Below are 17501 nucleotides of genomic sequence, written 5' to 3' on the forward strand. Positions count from 1 at the left end.
TACCACCAAACCAGCTCCACGACAAATACTAAAGGAACTTCTTTTGTGGGAAACACAAAAGAAGAAAAAGACCTACAAAAACAAACCCAAAACAATTAAGAAAATGGTAATAGGAACACACATATCCATAATTACCCTAAATGTGAATGGATTAAATGCTCCAACCAAAAGACACACACTGGCTGAATGTATACAAAAACAAGACCCATATATACACTGTCTACAAGAGACCCACTTCAGACCTAGGGACACATACAGACTGAAAGTGAGGGGATGGAAAAAGACATTCCATGCAAATGGAAATCAAAAGAAAGCTGGAGTAGCAATACTCATATCAGACAAAATAGACTTTAAAACAAAGACTATCATAAGAGACAAAGAAGGACACCACATAATGATCAATGGATCAATCCAAGAAGATATAACAATTATAAATATATATGCACCCAACATAGGAGCACCTCAAAACATAAGGCAAATGCTAACAACTGTAAAAGAGGAAATTGACAGTAACACAGTAATACTGGGGGACTTTAACACCCCACTACACCAATGGACAGATCATCCAGACAAAAAATTAATAAGGAAAAACAAGATTTAAATGATACAATAGACCAGATAGATTTAATTGATATTTATAGAACATTCCATCCGAAAACAGCAGAATACACTTTCTTCTCAAGTGCACATGGAACATTCTCCAGGATAGATCACACCTTGGGTCACAAAGCAAGTCTTGGAAAATTTAAGAAAACTGAAATCGTAACAAGCATCTTTTCTGACCACAACACTGTGAGATTAGAAATCAATTACAGGAAAAAAATGTAAAAAAACACAAACAAATGGAGGCTAAACAGTGTGCTACTAAATAACCAACAGATCACTGAATAAATCAAAAAATACCTACAGACAAATGACAACAAAAACACCACGACCCAGAACCTATGGGATGCAGCAAAAGCAGTTCTAAGATGGAAGTTTATAGCAATACAATCCTACCTCAAGAAACAAGAAAAATCTCAAATAAACTATCTAACCTTACACCTAAAGGAACTAGAGAAAGCATAACAAACAAAAAAACCCAGTTAGTAGAAGGAAAGAAATCATAAAGATCAGAGCAGAAATAAATGAAATAGAAATGAAGAAAACAATAGCAAATATCAATAAAACTAAAAGCTGGTTCTTTGAGAAGATAAACAAAATTGATAAACCTTTAGCCAGACTCATCAAGAGTGAGAGGACTCAAATCAATAAAATTAGAAATGAAAAAGGAAAAGTTACAACAGACACCGCAGAAATACAAAGCATCATAAGAGACAAGCAACTCTATGCCAATAAAATGGACAACTTGGAAGAGATGGACAAATTCTTAGAAAGGTACAATCTCCCAAGACTGAACCAGGAAGAAATAGAAAATATGAACAGACCAATCACAAGTAATGAAATTGAAACCATGATTAAAAATCTTCCAACAAACAAAAGGCCAGGACCAGAGGGCTTCACAGGTGAATTCTATCAAACATTTAGAGAAGAGCTAACACCGATCCTTCTCAAACTATTCCAAAAAATTGCAGAGGAAGGAGGCTTCCCTGGTGGTGCAGTGGTTGAGAGTTCGCCTGCCAATGCAGGAGATATGGGTTTGAACCCTGGTCTGGGAAGATACCACATACCGCGGAGCAACTAAGCCTGTGCGCCACAACTACTGAGCCCACGTGCCACAACTACTGAAGCCGTGCACTGCAATGAAGAGTAGCCCCCGCTCGCCACAACTAGAGAAAAGTCTGCGTGTAGCAACGAAGACCCAATGCAGCCAAAAATTAATTAATTTTTAAAAATTGCAGAGGAAGGATCACTCCCAAACTCATTCAATGAGACCACAATCACCCTGACACCAAAACCAGACAAAGATATCACAAAAAAAGAAAATTACAAACCAATGTCACTGATGAACATAGACACAAAAATCCTCAACAGAATACTAGCAAACCAAATACAACAATGCATTAAAAGGATCATACACCACGATCAAGTGGAATTTGTCCCACTTGACAGAGGAATTCAGGGATGCAAGAATTTTTCATATCCGTAAATCAAATCTCAATAGATTCAGAAAAAGCTTTTGACAAAATTCAATACCCATTTATGATAAAAACTCTCCAGAAAGTGGACATAGAGGCAACCTACCTCAACATAATAAAGGCCATATATGACAAACCCACAGCAAACATCATTCTCAATGGTGAAAAACTGAAAGCATTTCCTCTAATATCAGGAGCAAGACAAGGATGTCCACTCTTGCCACTCTTATTCAACATAGTTTTGGAAGTCCTAGCCACAGTAATCAGAGAAGAAATCTGATTTATAAAAGGAATACAAATTGGAAAAGAAGAAGTAAAACTGTCACTGTTTGCAGATGACATGATACTGTACATAGAAAATCCTAAAGGTGCCACCAGAAAACTACTAGAGCTAATCAATGAATTTGGTATAGTTGCAGGATACAAAATTAATACACAGAAATCTCTTGCATTCCTATAAACTAACAACAAAAGATCAGAAAGAGAAATTAAGGAAACAATCACATTCACCACTGCAACAAAAAGAATAAAATACCTAGGAATAAACCTACCCAAGGAGGTAAAAGACCTGTACTCAGAAAACTATAAGACACTGATGAAATAAATCAAAGATGACAGAAACAGATGGAGAGATATACCATGTTCTTGGATTGGAAGAATCCATATTCTTAAAATGACTATACTATCCAAGCCAATCTACAGATTCAATGGAATCCCTATCAAACTACCAGTGGCATTTTTCACAGAACTAGAAAAAAAAGTCACAATTTTTATGGAAATACAAAAGACCCTGAATAGCCAAAGCAATTGTGAGAGGAAAAAAATGGAGCTGGAGGAATCAGGCTCCCTGACCTCAGACTATACTATAAAGCTACAGTAATCAAGACAGTATGGTACTGGCACAAAAACAGAAATATAGAACAATGGAATCAGATAGAAAGCCCAGAGATAAACTCGTACACCTATGGACATCTCATCTATGACAAAGGAGGCAAGAACACACAATGGAGTAAAGACAGTCTCTTCAGTAAGTGGTGCTGGGAAAACTGGACAGCTACATGTAAAAGAATTGAAATTAGAGGGGCTTCCCTGGTGGCGCAGTGGTTGAGAGTCCACCTGCCGATGCAGGGGACACGGGTTCGTGCCCCGGTCCGGGAAGATCCCACATGCTGCGGAGTGGTTAGGCCCGTGAGCCATGGCCACTGAGCCTGTGCGTCCGGAGCCTGTGCTCCGCAACGGGAGAGGCCACAGCAGTGAGAGGCCCACGTACCGCAAAAAAAAAAAAAAAAGAATTGAAATTAGAATACTCCCTAACACCATACACAAAAATAAACTCAAAATGGATTAAAGACCTAAATGTAAGACTGGACACTATAAAACTCTTAGAGGACACTCTTTGACATAAATCACACCAAGATCTTTTTTGACCCACCTTCTAGAGTAATAAAAATAAACAAATGGGACCTAATGACACTTAAAAGCTTTTGCACAGCAAAGGAAACCATAAACAAGATGAAAAGACAACCCTCAGAATGGGAGAAAATATTTGCAAACAAATCAACGGACAAAGGATTAATCTCCAAAATATACAAACAGCTCATGCAGCTCAATATCAAAAAAACAAAACAACCCAATCAAAAAATGGGTGGAAGACCTAAATAGACATTTCTCCAAAGAAGACATACAGATGGCCAAGAGGCACATGAAAAGATGCTCAACGTCACTAATTATTAGAGAAATGCAAATCAAAATTACAATGAGGTATCACCTCACACCAGTCAGAATGGCCAGCATCACAAAATCTACAAACAATAAATGCTGGAGAGGGTGTGGAGAAAAGGGAACCCTCCTCCACTGTTGGTGGGAATGTAAATTGATACAGCCACTATGGAGAACAGTATGGAGGTTCCTTAAAAAACTACAAATAGAACTACCATATGACCCAGCAATCCCACTACTGGGCATATATCCTGAGAAAACCGTAAGACACATGCACCCCAATGTTCATTGCAGTACTATTTACAATAGCCAGGTCATGGAAGCAACCTAAATGCCCATCAACAGACGAATGGATAAAGAAGATGTGGTATATATATACAATGAAATATTACTCAGCCATAAAAAGCAATGAAACTGGGTCATTTGTAGAGACGTGGATGGACCTAGAGCCTGTCATAGAGAGTGAAATCAGAAACAGAAAAACAAATATCGTATATTAACGCATATAGGTGGAATCTAGATAAGTGGTACAGATGAACCTGTTTGCAAGGCAGAAATAGAGACACAAGTGTAGAGAACAAACGTATGGACACCAAGAGGGAAAAGGGGGTGGGGTGGGATGAATGGGGAGATTGGGATTGACATATATACACTAATATGTATAAAATAGATAACTGAGAACCTGCTGTATAGCACAGGGAACTCTATCTACTTCACTTCGCTGTACAGTAGAAACCAACACAACACTTTAAAACAACTATATCCCAATTAAAAAAAAGACAGCTGGGCTTCCCTGGTGGCGCAGTGGTTGAGAGTCCGCCTGCCGACGCAGGGGACACGGGTTCGTGCCCCGGTCCAGGAAGATCCCACATGCCGCGGGGCGGCTGGGCCCGTGAGCCATGGCCGCTGAGCCTGCGCGTCCGGAGCCCGTGCTCCGCAACGGGAGAGACCACAGCAGTGAGAGGCCCGCGTACCGCAAAAAAAAAAAAAGACACCTGAGAAGATGGCCATCTGCAAGCCAGGAGGAGAGCCTTCATCAGAACCCAACCACCCTGATCTCCAACTTCCAGCCTCTAGAACTGTGAGGAAATAAATGTCTGCTGTGTAAGCCACCCCGTCTGTAGCATTTGTTGGTTACCAGAACTAAGAACCGAGGTATGGAATCCCCTGGGAACTCAAATCCCACCAGCGGGGCTGTGAATCTGTGCAAGGCAGCCCTGTCTCCCACCTCTGCTCACCATGAACTTGCTGCCCTTTCATTTTTAGTTGTGGGACTTCTGGAAGCAGTTGTGCTGCGCACAGCAGGGATGAAGGAGCCAGAAGCTGGAGACGCGTGGGTGAGGAAGGAAGCCGGGGAAACCGAGGGCCTGACTCAGGTGTGCTCACCAGAACAGTGGTTCGACCCAGAAAAGGTAGTCAGCGAGCAGGTGACGCGTATTTTAATTGAAATCTGAACAAAATGCTCCAGGCAGAGCCTAGTGAGAGGGTTCCCGCTCTTAGCCTGAAGATCCGGTTTCTATTCGAGCTCCCCAGGACTGCATTAGATTCTGAGCAACAGGACCTCACAGTTCATTCTCGGGTGTCAGCAGAAGACAAACGTGTGCAAATGCCAAGCCACGCAGCCCCGTTCTAGATTGTGCAATTGATACTTTGTACTCAAGGACGAATTTACATGTATCCCTGTTGCATTTCCACCTGTTACAGTCAACAGATCATTCCAGGTGCATTAAATAAAACACAAACCCTTTACGGGGGCCACGGGGCTCTGCTATGCAGCTCCTACCAACATCTCCAACCTGCTCTGCAGACGCTTGTGTTTGAATGCAAGGAATGCAAAGATATTACCTCTGTCTTTCAGTAGCTCTTAGCTGGTGGGAAACCCTTACTGTGCCCCAGAGCCCTATGAGGATGGCGGGGGAGGTGTGTGGAATTTTCATCTGCAACAAAAGGCCACGTGCTACCAAAAAAGGAGAAATTCTGCCCTGGCGTCTTTTTGAAGTGCCGCTGCCAGCACCTCCCTCGTCCAGGCTCTCGGGTGTCAGCGCACCTGGAGGCCTCATCACTCGGAGTCGGGGTGGGGCTGGGAGGAGGCGTTCTCACTGCGCATGCGCTGAGTCCCCGCTCCCTCCGTTGACTCCCCTCCCCCAGTCCCTACCCCCGCCAGCAGAGAGGATCCCCCATCTCCCGGCGACCAATAAGTGTCTCCCGGGTTCCCAACTAGAGGGGATTTGCCCCCAGGAGACAGCTGGGAATGTCTGGAGACAATTTTGGGGTCTCACCACTGTGGGTCTTGGGGGGTGCCACTGGCGTCTAGTGGCTGGGCACCAGGGTGCTGCCGACCACCCTACAACCCACAGGACAGGCCCCCAGAATCAACAGTGACAAGGCTTGTCAACACTCACCTGGGATGGCCTTCCAGTCTCTTCACAGCGGAGGGCCCAGGGAGCATGGCGTCTCGCTTGGACGGATCCGGTTCTCGGCTGTCGGAAGATGCCAGGGAGGGAGTGGGCTGTATCCCACTTTCCAGCCCCAAACCACTCCTTTTCGGGGCAGCCCCTTCACGGGCAGCTGACCGTGCCATTGTGGCCCCCACTGGGGAAGAAGGAAGAGGGCCTCCGGTTCCCCGAGGCACCAGGCCTCCTTCCTCTGGCCTTCACACTCGCCGCTCCCTCTTCTTTGCCACCACCATTTAGCCTTTTCTAACTTTGGCCCCTCCGTGCTGGTTTTAAGCTACGTCGGCGTCACACGCAGGGCGTGGGAGGGAGGAGCCGGGGGGCGTCCCAGGCTGCAGAGCCTGCTCTCCGCAGCCCAGCCCGAGTGGGCGCAGCTGGGCGCGCTGAGCCGTTAACTGCGGGGCGTGGAAAGCCCAGCGGCTGGGAATTTGCTGGAGAAGAGGATCAGCTGGAAGCTCAGCGAGGAGGAAAGGGCTGAGGACCTGGGGGCAGCTCCACGGAGCTGGAGAGGCAGGACCCACCCGGGGAAGCCGGGCCCGGACACCCGCTGTTCGGCTGGCCTGGTGCCTGAGGGAAGGAGCAGAGGCGATGTAGTAAATGTAGGTTGCAGCCAAAATCAGAAAGGCCTTGCACGCAAAGCCACAAAGGCAGTGCTTTTCCTAGTGGGCGAAAGGGAAGAATGAGTGGATTTTAAGCAGAAAAGGGACGCGATTTGCATCCGGAAGAGCATTTTGGAAGAGATGTGGAGAGAGACGAGAGGGAAGCAGAGGCTCAGAGGTGGGAAGGGCCCGTGAGCATGCGTGGTGCCCGCGCAGAAGCTAAGGGGGCAGATCACGAAGATGCGACTCCATCTTGTCCTAACTGGAGGCGTGGGTGTGTGTGTTTCCACTCGGCCCAGAGCCTCACTTCTCTTGCCCCTTCCATCCACCTCTGCCTTCTGCAAAACTAAAGCATACTGCTCGCCCACGGAGGACATTCACAAGAGGGAAATCTTAAGTCCATCAACATTAGCCATTGCTTATGCGGCCAAGCGCGCGCGGCCTGTATTCTGTTGCCATAGCAATACCAGACGCTTCTGGGAAGATGGCGGTACTGAGAACTGACTTTTTTTTTTTTAACTGGAGACCAAAGTTTTGAAAAATTAGCTCAATTACTGTGTCAGGTTCAGTCACACCAAAGCCTAAGGAAGGACAGACCTCCCGGCAAATATCGTGACACTTCCCCAGCTTTTTCAAGGAACCAGTATGATGGGGGCAGCCACACAGTCCACCTACCACCCTGGGCTCTAACCACCCGCTTCTCGGTCAGGGCACAATTGTCCTGCCCTAGCTGCTTCCAAAGAGGACGCCACCCACTTCTGGTTGCCCCTGCAGTGTGAAAGCTGCCAGTTCTGGGAAGAAGAGCACAGTCCCTTCAAGTGAAGACCCGTGTGGCCTGCAGCCTGGCTGACAGCCAGGCCCACAGGCGACACAGGTCAGCTCCAGGCCCCCCTGGAGCTCAGGCTGCCCTCCCCTCACGAGGGCGCCAGTCGCTGCACCAGGGCATGGAAGTGGCTTTCTGCCACACTGTCTTCCTGCCTCGGAATGAGAAAAGACAGGGTGTTGCTTTGAGTAAGTGACCCCATCCGCTTACCTCTCCCAAGACCTTTCCTCACATCTTTCCCAGTGGGAACCAGGGCTGGAAAATGGCACCTGAGGGGAGATGGCCTATTCCAGGGATAAGGAAGGGGGAGGAGGGAGGTGACTGAGGGGACAGGCACTCTGGGGTGATGTGATGGGGGTGATTGTGTCTCTGAAGTCAGGAAGAGTGGCACTGATGTCAGTAGGCAGCTTCCAAAAGTTGAGAAGCACCAAAGAGACAAGAGAGGTTAGTCAGGGAAGATTGCAGGTGACGTCTGCAGAGCCAGAGGGTTTGCTGTCCATGAGAAAATAAGAGGAGCTGCCCTAGAATGTGGCGACGGAACGCACGCCCAGGGCTCAGTTCCAGGCCGTACAGAGCTGGTATGTTCTGTCTGTTTCGTTTTTGAGAAAAGAAATTGCATGTACCAAGCTACTGTTTGGATTTCAAATGGGAATTGAGGTTGGTGGTATGGCTTGGTTTGAAAATTTGAAAATATATATTTTATCTAAGAAATGATTTTTGTTCCCAGAAAATAAAAATATTTAAACAAATCAAAGCTTTTTTCTTGAGGGAGTTTTGTTTCTCAGAACTTGGCTTTCCTACGGGAAACTGAGATTGCTTATAGAAATGGCCCAGAGTTAGTAACTAAAAGCAAGTTTAAGTTATATATGTAAGAGATATTAAAAGTGCTTAAACCATCGAAAGTCGTGTTCTGATGTCCTCTATTTCTTCCGGATACACCTCCCGAAGTAAATTCTCTCATTTTAGAAAAACCTCTGATCAGTCTAAAATCCTCAAGTGACTAGTAGGTTTTATTCAGATACATAATACTAACCCTATGTTTTTACTTTTGTGTTCTTAGCATATTATAAAGAGAGAGAAATCTCTAAGTTCTAAAATCCTGCCTTACTAAAACAAAAACTGGAACCACTGGAGTCAATTTAATGAATCCTAATGCCACTGCTAGGTATGGGACCACACGTGGTACACCTGACCTGGGTGGAAAACCATTTGGCATTCTTAGCTGCAAAATCTTGGTCCAGTGGCTGAAACTCTGCCTCTGTTTCCTCATCTGGAAGAGAGGGATATCATAGGATATTATACTTCTGGAACATCTGGGGCTAGGTTCAGCTACGCATGACAGAAAACCCCAAATAATAATGGCCTAAACCAGAGAGAAGTCTATCCCTCTGTCATGCCCAGACCACCTAGCGGTGGGGTCCACAGCTGGTGTGGCAGGCAGTCCATGGGGTCAGATGTGTAGGCTCCCCCTCGAGGCTCTCTCCTGTTCCCGGTTACCTCATGGTTCAAAAGGGCTGCTGATGCTCCAGGATCCATTGGTGAAAAGAGGAAAGCAGGGAGAACCACATGCCCCTCCCTTTAAGGACACTTGCTGGAAGTTGCATAAACCACTCCTTTTAGCTGGTGGGCACATGGCCACACCTGGCTGGGAGAGAGGCTGAGAAGTGTGATCTTTACACTGGTGAAGAAGCAGGACTCTGCACCACATCTGTTGCACGGTCCATCTGTGCAGTCAGTGTTGTTGCCTAGAAAACACTTAGAACACTGGGTGCCTGGCAGTCGCCGCACCTCGTGTGAGCCGCTGTCATCACACATGCAGTGGTGGAGATGCTGAGGAAACATCCCTGTCGAGGAATTCCCTTCTCGGCTGTCCTTTTCTGTTCTTTCTCACTCCTGATTTTAGACACTGGGATTGGGGCTGGCGAGAGGCCACAGTTGTACTTTCTTTCATCAAGGACGGCTTATCCACTCTAGGCATCAGGGTGGTAATTTAGGGCTTAAAGCAGAGACTGCAGTGCTCTGTGCAGTGGCCCCAGGCTGGTAGAGGCAGGGGTGGGGGGCCTGGGGGAGCCAGAAAGCTGTAAGGAGTGGCAGCTACCCAGTTTCTGTGGGAATGTGAGTCTAGAGGAACCAGAGCTGCCGGATCTTCCAGTTTTAAGAGAATCTGGATTCTTACGTGACATCTCTTTTTGTTCACTGTGAACACTTTTCTTATTATGGCCACAGGCAAGCAATCCATCCACTAAGACCGCATGAGTTGAAAATAAGTAGGTAAGGGGCAGGCTGGACGAAGCGATCAGGAGCCACAGCTGGAGGGCGCGCTTGTGAAAAGCATATGTGGAGAGACATGGGGGGAGGTGGGCCCGAGGTCCTTGAGTCCGCGGCCCCTTCTTAGCAGGATGAGGAACCCAAGGAAGGAAGTTTGAATGCTTAAGCTATAATTTTATGATTTAAGAGCTTCGTTTGCATGATGTCTATTCCAAGGGGCTGGAGGAACGGGAAGATTACTGTTTCCTAATGTTTAAAATGGTATCAGGGCTTCCCTGGTGGCGCAGTGGTTAAGAATCCGCCTGCCAATGCAGGAGACATGGATTCCAGCCCCGGTCTGGGAAGATCCCACATGCCACGGAGCAACTAAGCCACAACTACTGAGTCTGCGCTCTAGAGCCCGTGAGCCACAACTACTGAGCCCGCGCGCCCTAGAGCCCGTGCTCCACAAGAGAAGCCACTGCAGTGAGAAGCCCCCGCTCACCACAACTAGAGAAAGCCTGTGCACAGCAACGAAGACCCAATGCAGCCAAAAATAATAAATTAATCAAAATAGAATAAAGTGGCCATTTTGTAGTTTTAAAATGGTATCTATCCTAGAAATATAATACAGTGGTCACTTAAAAAAGAACAAAGTCATATTTCTGCTTTTGTGTTTGCTTCATTAGGAAGCTAGAGACATTATTCTCTGAATCTTAAGGGCTCCTCTAAGAAAACTCTCCAGAGGTTCTTGTGTGACCCTATGAGCTACTAGGAATTTTATGTTGACTTTCAAAGCCACAGAGGAGGTGGCATGAAGATGCTTGATTCTTCCTCTCACTTTCTCTTCAAAAAGCAACCTTCCGGTATTCTCAAAAATAGAAAAAGGGAAAATGATCATTTGGGTACATTGAACTATGTACACTGCGACCAAGGTATACTTTTTTAGCACAAAGATGATAATGATAAAATTATAAATCTCTTATTCTGACTTGTATGAGTCAACACTATAAATATATGAGAAAACAGAATCACCATAGGCAAGGGTCAGTAGAAATATCAGATTAAAGAATTAGAGGTTAAAGATGAAAGAAACAGACCTGATAAAACTGAAGCTATGGCAAGCATCAGATCTAAAATGTAACAATAACAGCAAACACATATAACAGTAACTATCAGACTTCTCTGTGCCTTGTCTTCATTCCACGCGTGAGGAAAGGCACAGAGAAGTTACGTAGCTATCAAACTCATCCGGTTTGTAAACGGCAGAGCCTAGATTTGAACTCAGGCAGCCTGGTTCTAGAATTCATGCTAACATCAATGGGTTTAATATTTTATAGACATAAAAGAAAGCTTAAAATGTGATGCACACAAAAGGGATCTCAAAATTGACTACGCTGTTTTGAAACAACTAAACAGAACGTTTAGAAATGAGACATGTGAAATTTATTTAAAACTGGACAGATTTTTTAAATTTAACAATCTTTAAGTACCCATTATTTCTAAGAGTATCTTTGATATACATTTTGCAAGTAATGTGTGGCAGGCACTATATTTGGAAGAGTATCTCATTTAAATCTAATAACCCTTATAGCAGATATTATTATCGTCATCGTTTATACAAAGGGAATAAATTAAGAGACGTTAAATAATTTGTCCAAGTTTATGTATCTAGGAAGTATAGAGTTGGTTTGACTTCCAAATGCATGTTCCCTTCACTCATAATCTCCAGAAAAAGGTAAACAGCATATATGACTTCAGCTAGAAAAGTTAAATATTATCTGTGTATACGAGTGAAGTTAGGCCAATGGAAACATTTACAAGAGATCCCTGCCAGACACGGCCAAAAAGAGAGGGGTAATGTATAGAGTAGGTAAATTTATTTTTGGCGGTACGCGGGCCTCTCACTGTTGTGGCCTCTCCCGTTGCGGAGCACAGGCGCCGGACACGCGCAGGCTCAGCGGCCATGGCTCACGGGCCCAGCCGCTCCGCGGCATGTGGGATCCTCCCCGACCGGGGCGCGAACCCGTGTCCCCTTTATCAGCAGGTGGACTCTCAACCACTGCGCCACCAGGGAAGCCCTAGAGTAGGTAAAATTTTAAAAGTCAGAACCAGGGACTTCCCCGGCCGTCCAGTGATTAGGACTCTGCGCTTCCACCGCAGGGGGCACAAGTTCAATCCCTGGTCAGGGAACTAAGATCCTGCGTGCCGCACGGCAGCAAAAAATTAAATAAGTACATAAATAAATGTCAGAACCAATTAAGCCAGTTATAAATGGATGGCATTTAAATATATATATTAGAATAAGTTTCAAGCCATGCAAAGTTCACCAAAACAATTTTTATTTCCAGTGTTTAATTGGGTATGCACACAGGCATGACACAGGTTTGGATCCATTAAGTCCTCATGCAGAATTATATTCTCCTCCATAAAGAAGCCAGTTCCAGCCAGGTCACTATCTACACACCTATGTTACAACATTTATATCAAATCTGGTATCTGAAGAAAAGATACACATATAATATGTTCATTTAAGTTACGTATTTTACAGAAAGATTAAAAATTCAAGTCACACAAAACTCAAAAACTGTATTAAAAGTTTGAATAGAAAACTCAGAGATCCACCTGGAATGACTAGAGAATGGAAGTTCTGTATCTACCTGTGTTAAAACTGGTAAATGTGATGAAATTTGTTACCAATAAAACGCATTTGTTTACTCAGTGTAAGTTATCTAATTTTAACAACATGGCACCCTAAAAACCAAATGTATTTTTATGATGAGGCACTTTTGTTAGTGATGAAACCAAAAGAACACATTGGCTGCATACTAATGCCAGCTATTTTCTTCAGTAATGTTGGGTGTATGCACTATGGGGTGAGTCGCAACAAATAACCTTGCTCATTTGTATACAACTATCCAATATATTTTTAAATATATATATATATGTTCTTCTGGCTGTAGTAATGCACTGTAAAGCTATTTCACAGTGCAAAGTGATGAAACCAGCCCAAATGAAGGCTGCATAATAACAATTCTGGTACAAGAAAATATTTACAGAGTTATGGAACGTGTAACAGTAGCTTTTATTCGCTGGAGTGGACGTGCCCCCAGTTTAAAGACAGGGATGGAACTGTGCTTTGTTGCCTGGGGTTTCGGACAGTTGATGAGGTTGGGCCGTCGCTGCAGAACTGGCGTTTTGGCTCGTGTTCTGGAAGCTTTCTCCATTGATTTGGTCAGGTGGCTGTGGTGGTGTGGAAAGAGGGGGCCTGTTAGTTGAAGCCAGGGTGCTGGGAGAACTGTCTGCATCGGACTGAGAAGACAGGGCTGGGTCCGTGGTGGGTATTTCTAATGTGCTCAGGCTCTGGGGCTGGGGGTCCCCCGCGTCCCCTCTGCTCAGGTCAGCCGTACTGGTGCGTAGCCGCTCCCTGGCCAGCCAGTCTGAGATGGACAGGTCCTGGGCTGAGCATTTGGGCTTCAACCGTGTCACAGCTGAAAGTTCGGATTCTCTGTCCCCACTCTGCTCCTGCGCTTTCCAGAAATTCAAAACACTGATTTCAGTAGCATCCCTGTGCCCTCCCAGCGTGTGTCTGCGTTTGATGTTTTTCCTTTTGGCAGGATCGGCGTTGGTTTTTTGATTTCCTACTCCAAACATGTCATCTGCCGGTGCTTTGGGCCTCAGTTTTAACCGATCAGCTATTTTCGTTTTCCAGGTGGGCTCCTGTTTCTCGGATTCGCTTCTGGCTGGTGGTGTCAGTAAACTCCCCGTTGATTTTCCTTTTTTCATCACCTCGAACACTTTCGTGATGGAAGGGGCTTCTTTCTCATTCTTGGCATCTCCTAGAGCCGCGCTGTCTGACTTGAATCTGGCGGATTTTTTCCTGGACAGAGTGTCACACTCAATCAGCTTATGGGAACTGAAGAGCTGTCTCCGGCTCTCTAAACTCGGTGTTAAACTCCCCTCCGTACAGCTGACTTCACTGCCTTCGGAGTCCCGCCGGCTCGTCTTCGTGGCCTCGTGCAGTTTTCCACGGAGGAGCCTCTCGGAGGCCAGCGCGGCGGGGAAGACGGGGAAGTCGCTCTCGCTGTCCGTCTCCACCGGCCGCCCCTCGCTGACCAGCTCGCTTCTCTCGTCGTCGGCGTCGTCGCCCCTGCTCTCGGCCACCGACTGCACTTCGGGGCTCAGCCGGCTGGAGTCGAGGCCGGTCACGGAGGGGGCGGGCGACGTCGCCGAGCAGTCGGCGGTGATGGTGCCGACACTGACCAGAAACTCGCCGACTCTGGGTTCGGGGCTGGTGGATTTCTTGGTGGAAAACCTCGCCAGAGCGCCGGAATCGGGCCCCGTCTCGTCCGGGTGGGAGGCCTTCTGGGCCGCGAGGGCTCTGGGGCCCTCTTTCAGGATGGCCAGGCGACAGCTCGGGGTGGGCGACCTGCTCTGCTTGGCGCCCTGGGGGGCCGGGGGCTCTGCGCTCTCCCCCCGCAGGGCTCGCTGATCAGCTCTGGTCGCGCTGCCGTCCTTCTTCGCGTGATTTTCTTTGCAAGCCACAGTCCTTTGTTTCCTGCCCGGTGTCTCGCTCTCTTTTTTGGACTCTTCTTTAATATCGTTGTGACCCTGCTCTGCATTTTCTTTCTTAAAAAACACATTGTCCAGTTCGTCTTCCGAGCTGCTGGGCTGTGCTTTTTCTTTTGGTTTCTTCCTCTTGCGACTGGCGGCCGCGAAGATGGACGACACAAGCAGGTCCCTGCTATACTGATCTTTTCCGGATCCCCAAGAACCCTGGGGAGCAGAGACACGAGACTTTGAACATAAGAACGTTATTGAGTTCACTTTCTGAAAAGGTCCCCCCCACCCCGCACCAATATTTCTTTTGCTTTTTTTCTTTTTTTGTGTGATTTCCATTGCTTTGGTGATTATTTTTTATTTTATTTTTTAACTGAAATATAGTTGATTTACAATGTTGTGCCCATCTGTGCTGTACAGCAAAGTGACTCGGTTATACACATAGAGACATTCTTTTTTTTCACATTCTTTTCCATGATGGCTTAGCACAGGAGATTGAATATAGTTCCCTGTGCTGTACAGCAGGACCTTGTTGTTTATCCATCCTCTATATAACATTGAATCGTTTGCATCCGCTCATCCCAAACTCCCACTCCTTCCCTCCCCCTCCCCCAAGTATTTCTTAACCACTAAAGCTAAATAATAACAGGGTGTAGTTTTTACACCCCCTTTTAACTTGTACCTAAGACAACTTCTTATTTTTAATCTGTCCCATTTCTTGCCTGGTGGTATTTATCTGCCATGTCACAGCTGACATACACCTGTCTTTCAGGGACACCTTCTGTGCTTGGGGCCCTCTCGCACTCCTATTCTTCTTGACTTCCCTCCATCTACAGACCGTCCCTGCTTCTGCTACCCTCAGAGGGTCCTCAGGTTCCTTCCTCTGGAACACGGGTCTCATAAAGAGTCAATATTCTGACTGAGTAGAATATAATATTCTGACATTGGTTAAAATTTTATGACTAACTTCAATCTTCCAATTACAGCTATCACATGATACAGATACTGTATCAGATAAGCTGATTAAGATAAGGGAGCTCCTGGGTTCTCATTAGTTCAGGCAGGCTCGATCTGCAGAGACTGGCCTTAGGTAAATCAAGTTGGCACTGTCTTCACTGATCTCAAGTAACAACCAAATCATGAAGTTCAAAAAACATAAGGTCAATTAAAGATCTGAAATCCTTACCATAGAAACACTGCAGTGCCCTGTACTGAGAAAGTGGCAGTGCGGCCAATTGGCTTTGTCAGCTACGCCTAATAGGTTCTTGATGATGACTGTTTAAGTGTTCATAATGTACCTACAGGCTAAGTAAATTCAGGCCGGGGAGGGCGCGGTGTCAATAAACACTAGCTGGTGTAACACACACCATTTAAGTCAAGCAGGCAGGCAGGAAGTATGCAGAGTAACAGAAACTGAGTGATAGTTTCTCTGTTGTCATAAAAATCTTAGACAAGCTAGAACTACTATACTGAAGACTTGAAAATTACAGTAAAAATTCAGGCTTTTGTATTAAAAAGGATTCACCAAAATGAAATCACAGATTGATGGAACTTTGTTTTTATAAGTTATAAAGGATTTTATAATTATACAGGACCTTTCTAAGGGTTATTGACATTTAACACATCCTGTTGAAGACCGTAGGGGATGATGGCTGTGACTGAGCTCTGAATTAGAAGACCTGGTGTTCCTTCCCTAGCTTGATGTGTATGACACTGAGCAAGTGATTCACTTTTAAACACCTCAACTTCATTGTTGATTTAAGTGAGAAGAAATTAGATTATACTATCTTTAAGATTCCCAATGGTTCCCTTTAAAATTCGATGTTTCTGTGATCACTATGTGTTGGAGCAAATGACTATATTATTTTACAAGTGAAAAAAATTGTTACAAAGGATTATATCATTTGGACATCCATTATATTATAGGTGTAATACAAACACCACCATAATTTACTTAAGATGAAGAGACTGCTATAACCACAGCTTAAGAAATATGCATCTAGTAAGAGGAAAGGAGGGAATTGCAAACAGGTATGAAATCTAAAACCTAAAAATCCAAATCTAAAATCTTATATTCTGGCAAAAAGAGGTGGGAAACTGTTCCAAAGTAAAGAAGTCTAAGGAGACATGACAACATAACGCAAGGGGCGATCCTTGAGTGCATCCTATATACAGGAAAAGAAAAAACAACACACATTATTGGGACAACTGGCGAAATTTGTGTAAAAACTGTACATTAGAAATAATAATGCATTGTACTCATGTGAACTACCAGAATACAATAATTATGCTGTCATTACATAGAAGAATCCCCTTGTTCTTCGGAGATGCACACTGAAGCATTTAGGGGCAAAGTGTCACCATGTCTATAAGTTAACTCTCAAAGGACTCAGAAAAAAAAGATTACATATATATCAAGATCTACCAACTGATAAATCTAGGGCAAAAGGTTTGGGTGCTATTTTACAATTTTTCAAAATGAAAAGTTGGGGTAAAAAGATGGTAAAAATCACAATATAAGTGATAGCAAATGACAGATCATTCAATATTTTATGATATTTTCTGCAAGAAATTCAATTCTAATTTAGTCATATGTGATCCCATTATGTTTAGAAATGATATGTAATGATATGTATGTCTCATTTCCAAATAGAACATCTGAACAAATTTATTGACAATTCTACTTGCTACAGTCTCAGAGGAGCAAAGCTGGCACAAACTGAATTAATGAAGGACTTTCGAACTGAATGTCTTAAAAACTACTAAAAAGTGTACTCTGGTGGTGGTGTCAACAGAACACAAATTATGTAAACAAAAATTGATTATAAAAACAAAATCAGGGACTTCCCCGGTAGTGCGGTGGTTAAGAATCCGCCTGCCAATGCAGGGGAACACGGGTTCGAGCCCTGGTCCAGGAAGATCCCACATGCCGCAGTGCAACTAAGCCCATGCGCCACAACTGCTGAGCCTGCGCTCTAGAGCCCGCGAGCCACAACTACTGAGGCCCGTGTGCCTAGAGGCC

General features: G+C 45.1%; 1 protein-coding gene across 6 annotated transcripts in view; it reads right to left on the minus strand.

Moving 5' to 3' along the window:
* Window positions 1–12820: 12820 nt before the first annotated feature.
* The window catches only part of ARHGAP21 (Rho GTPase activating protein 21), a 126903-nt gene continuing 122222 nt past the window's right edge, over window positions 12821–17501 (minus strand). For 5 of the 6 annotated variants that reach the window (XM_082681207.1, XM_082681205.1, XM_082681206.1 and 2 more), the window contains one exon: window positions 12821–14695. In XM_082681207.1, coding sequence (XP_082537333.1) covers window positions 13034–14695 — 1662 coding nt within the window. In that variant the 3' untranslated portion in view covers window positions 12821–13033. The remainder of the gene's footprint in view (window positions 14696–17501) is intronic. The other variant, XM_082681210.1, reaches the window with a different exon arrangement.

Source organism: Grampus griseus, assembly GCF_964374135.1.
Source record: "Grampus griseus genome assembly, chromosome: 2".
NCBI classification, from domain to species: domain Eukaryota; kingdom Metazoa; phylum Chordata; class Mammalia; order Artiodactyla; family Delphinidae; genus Grampus; species Grampus griseus.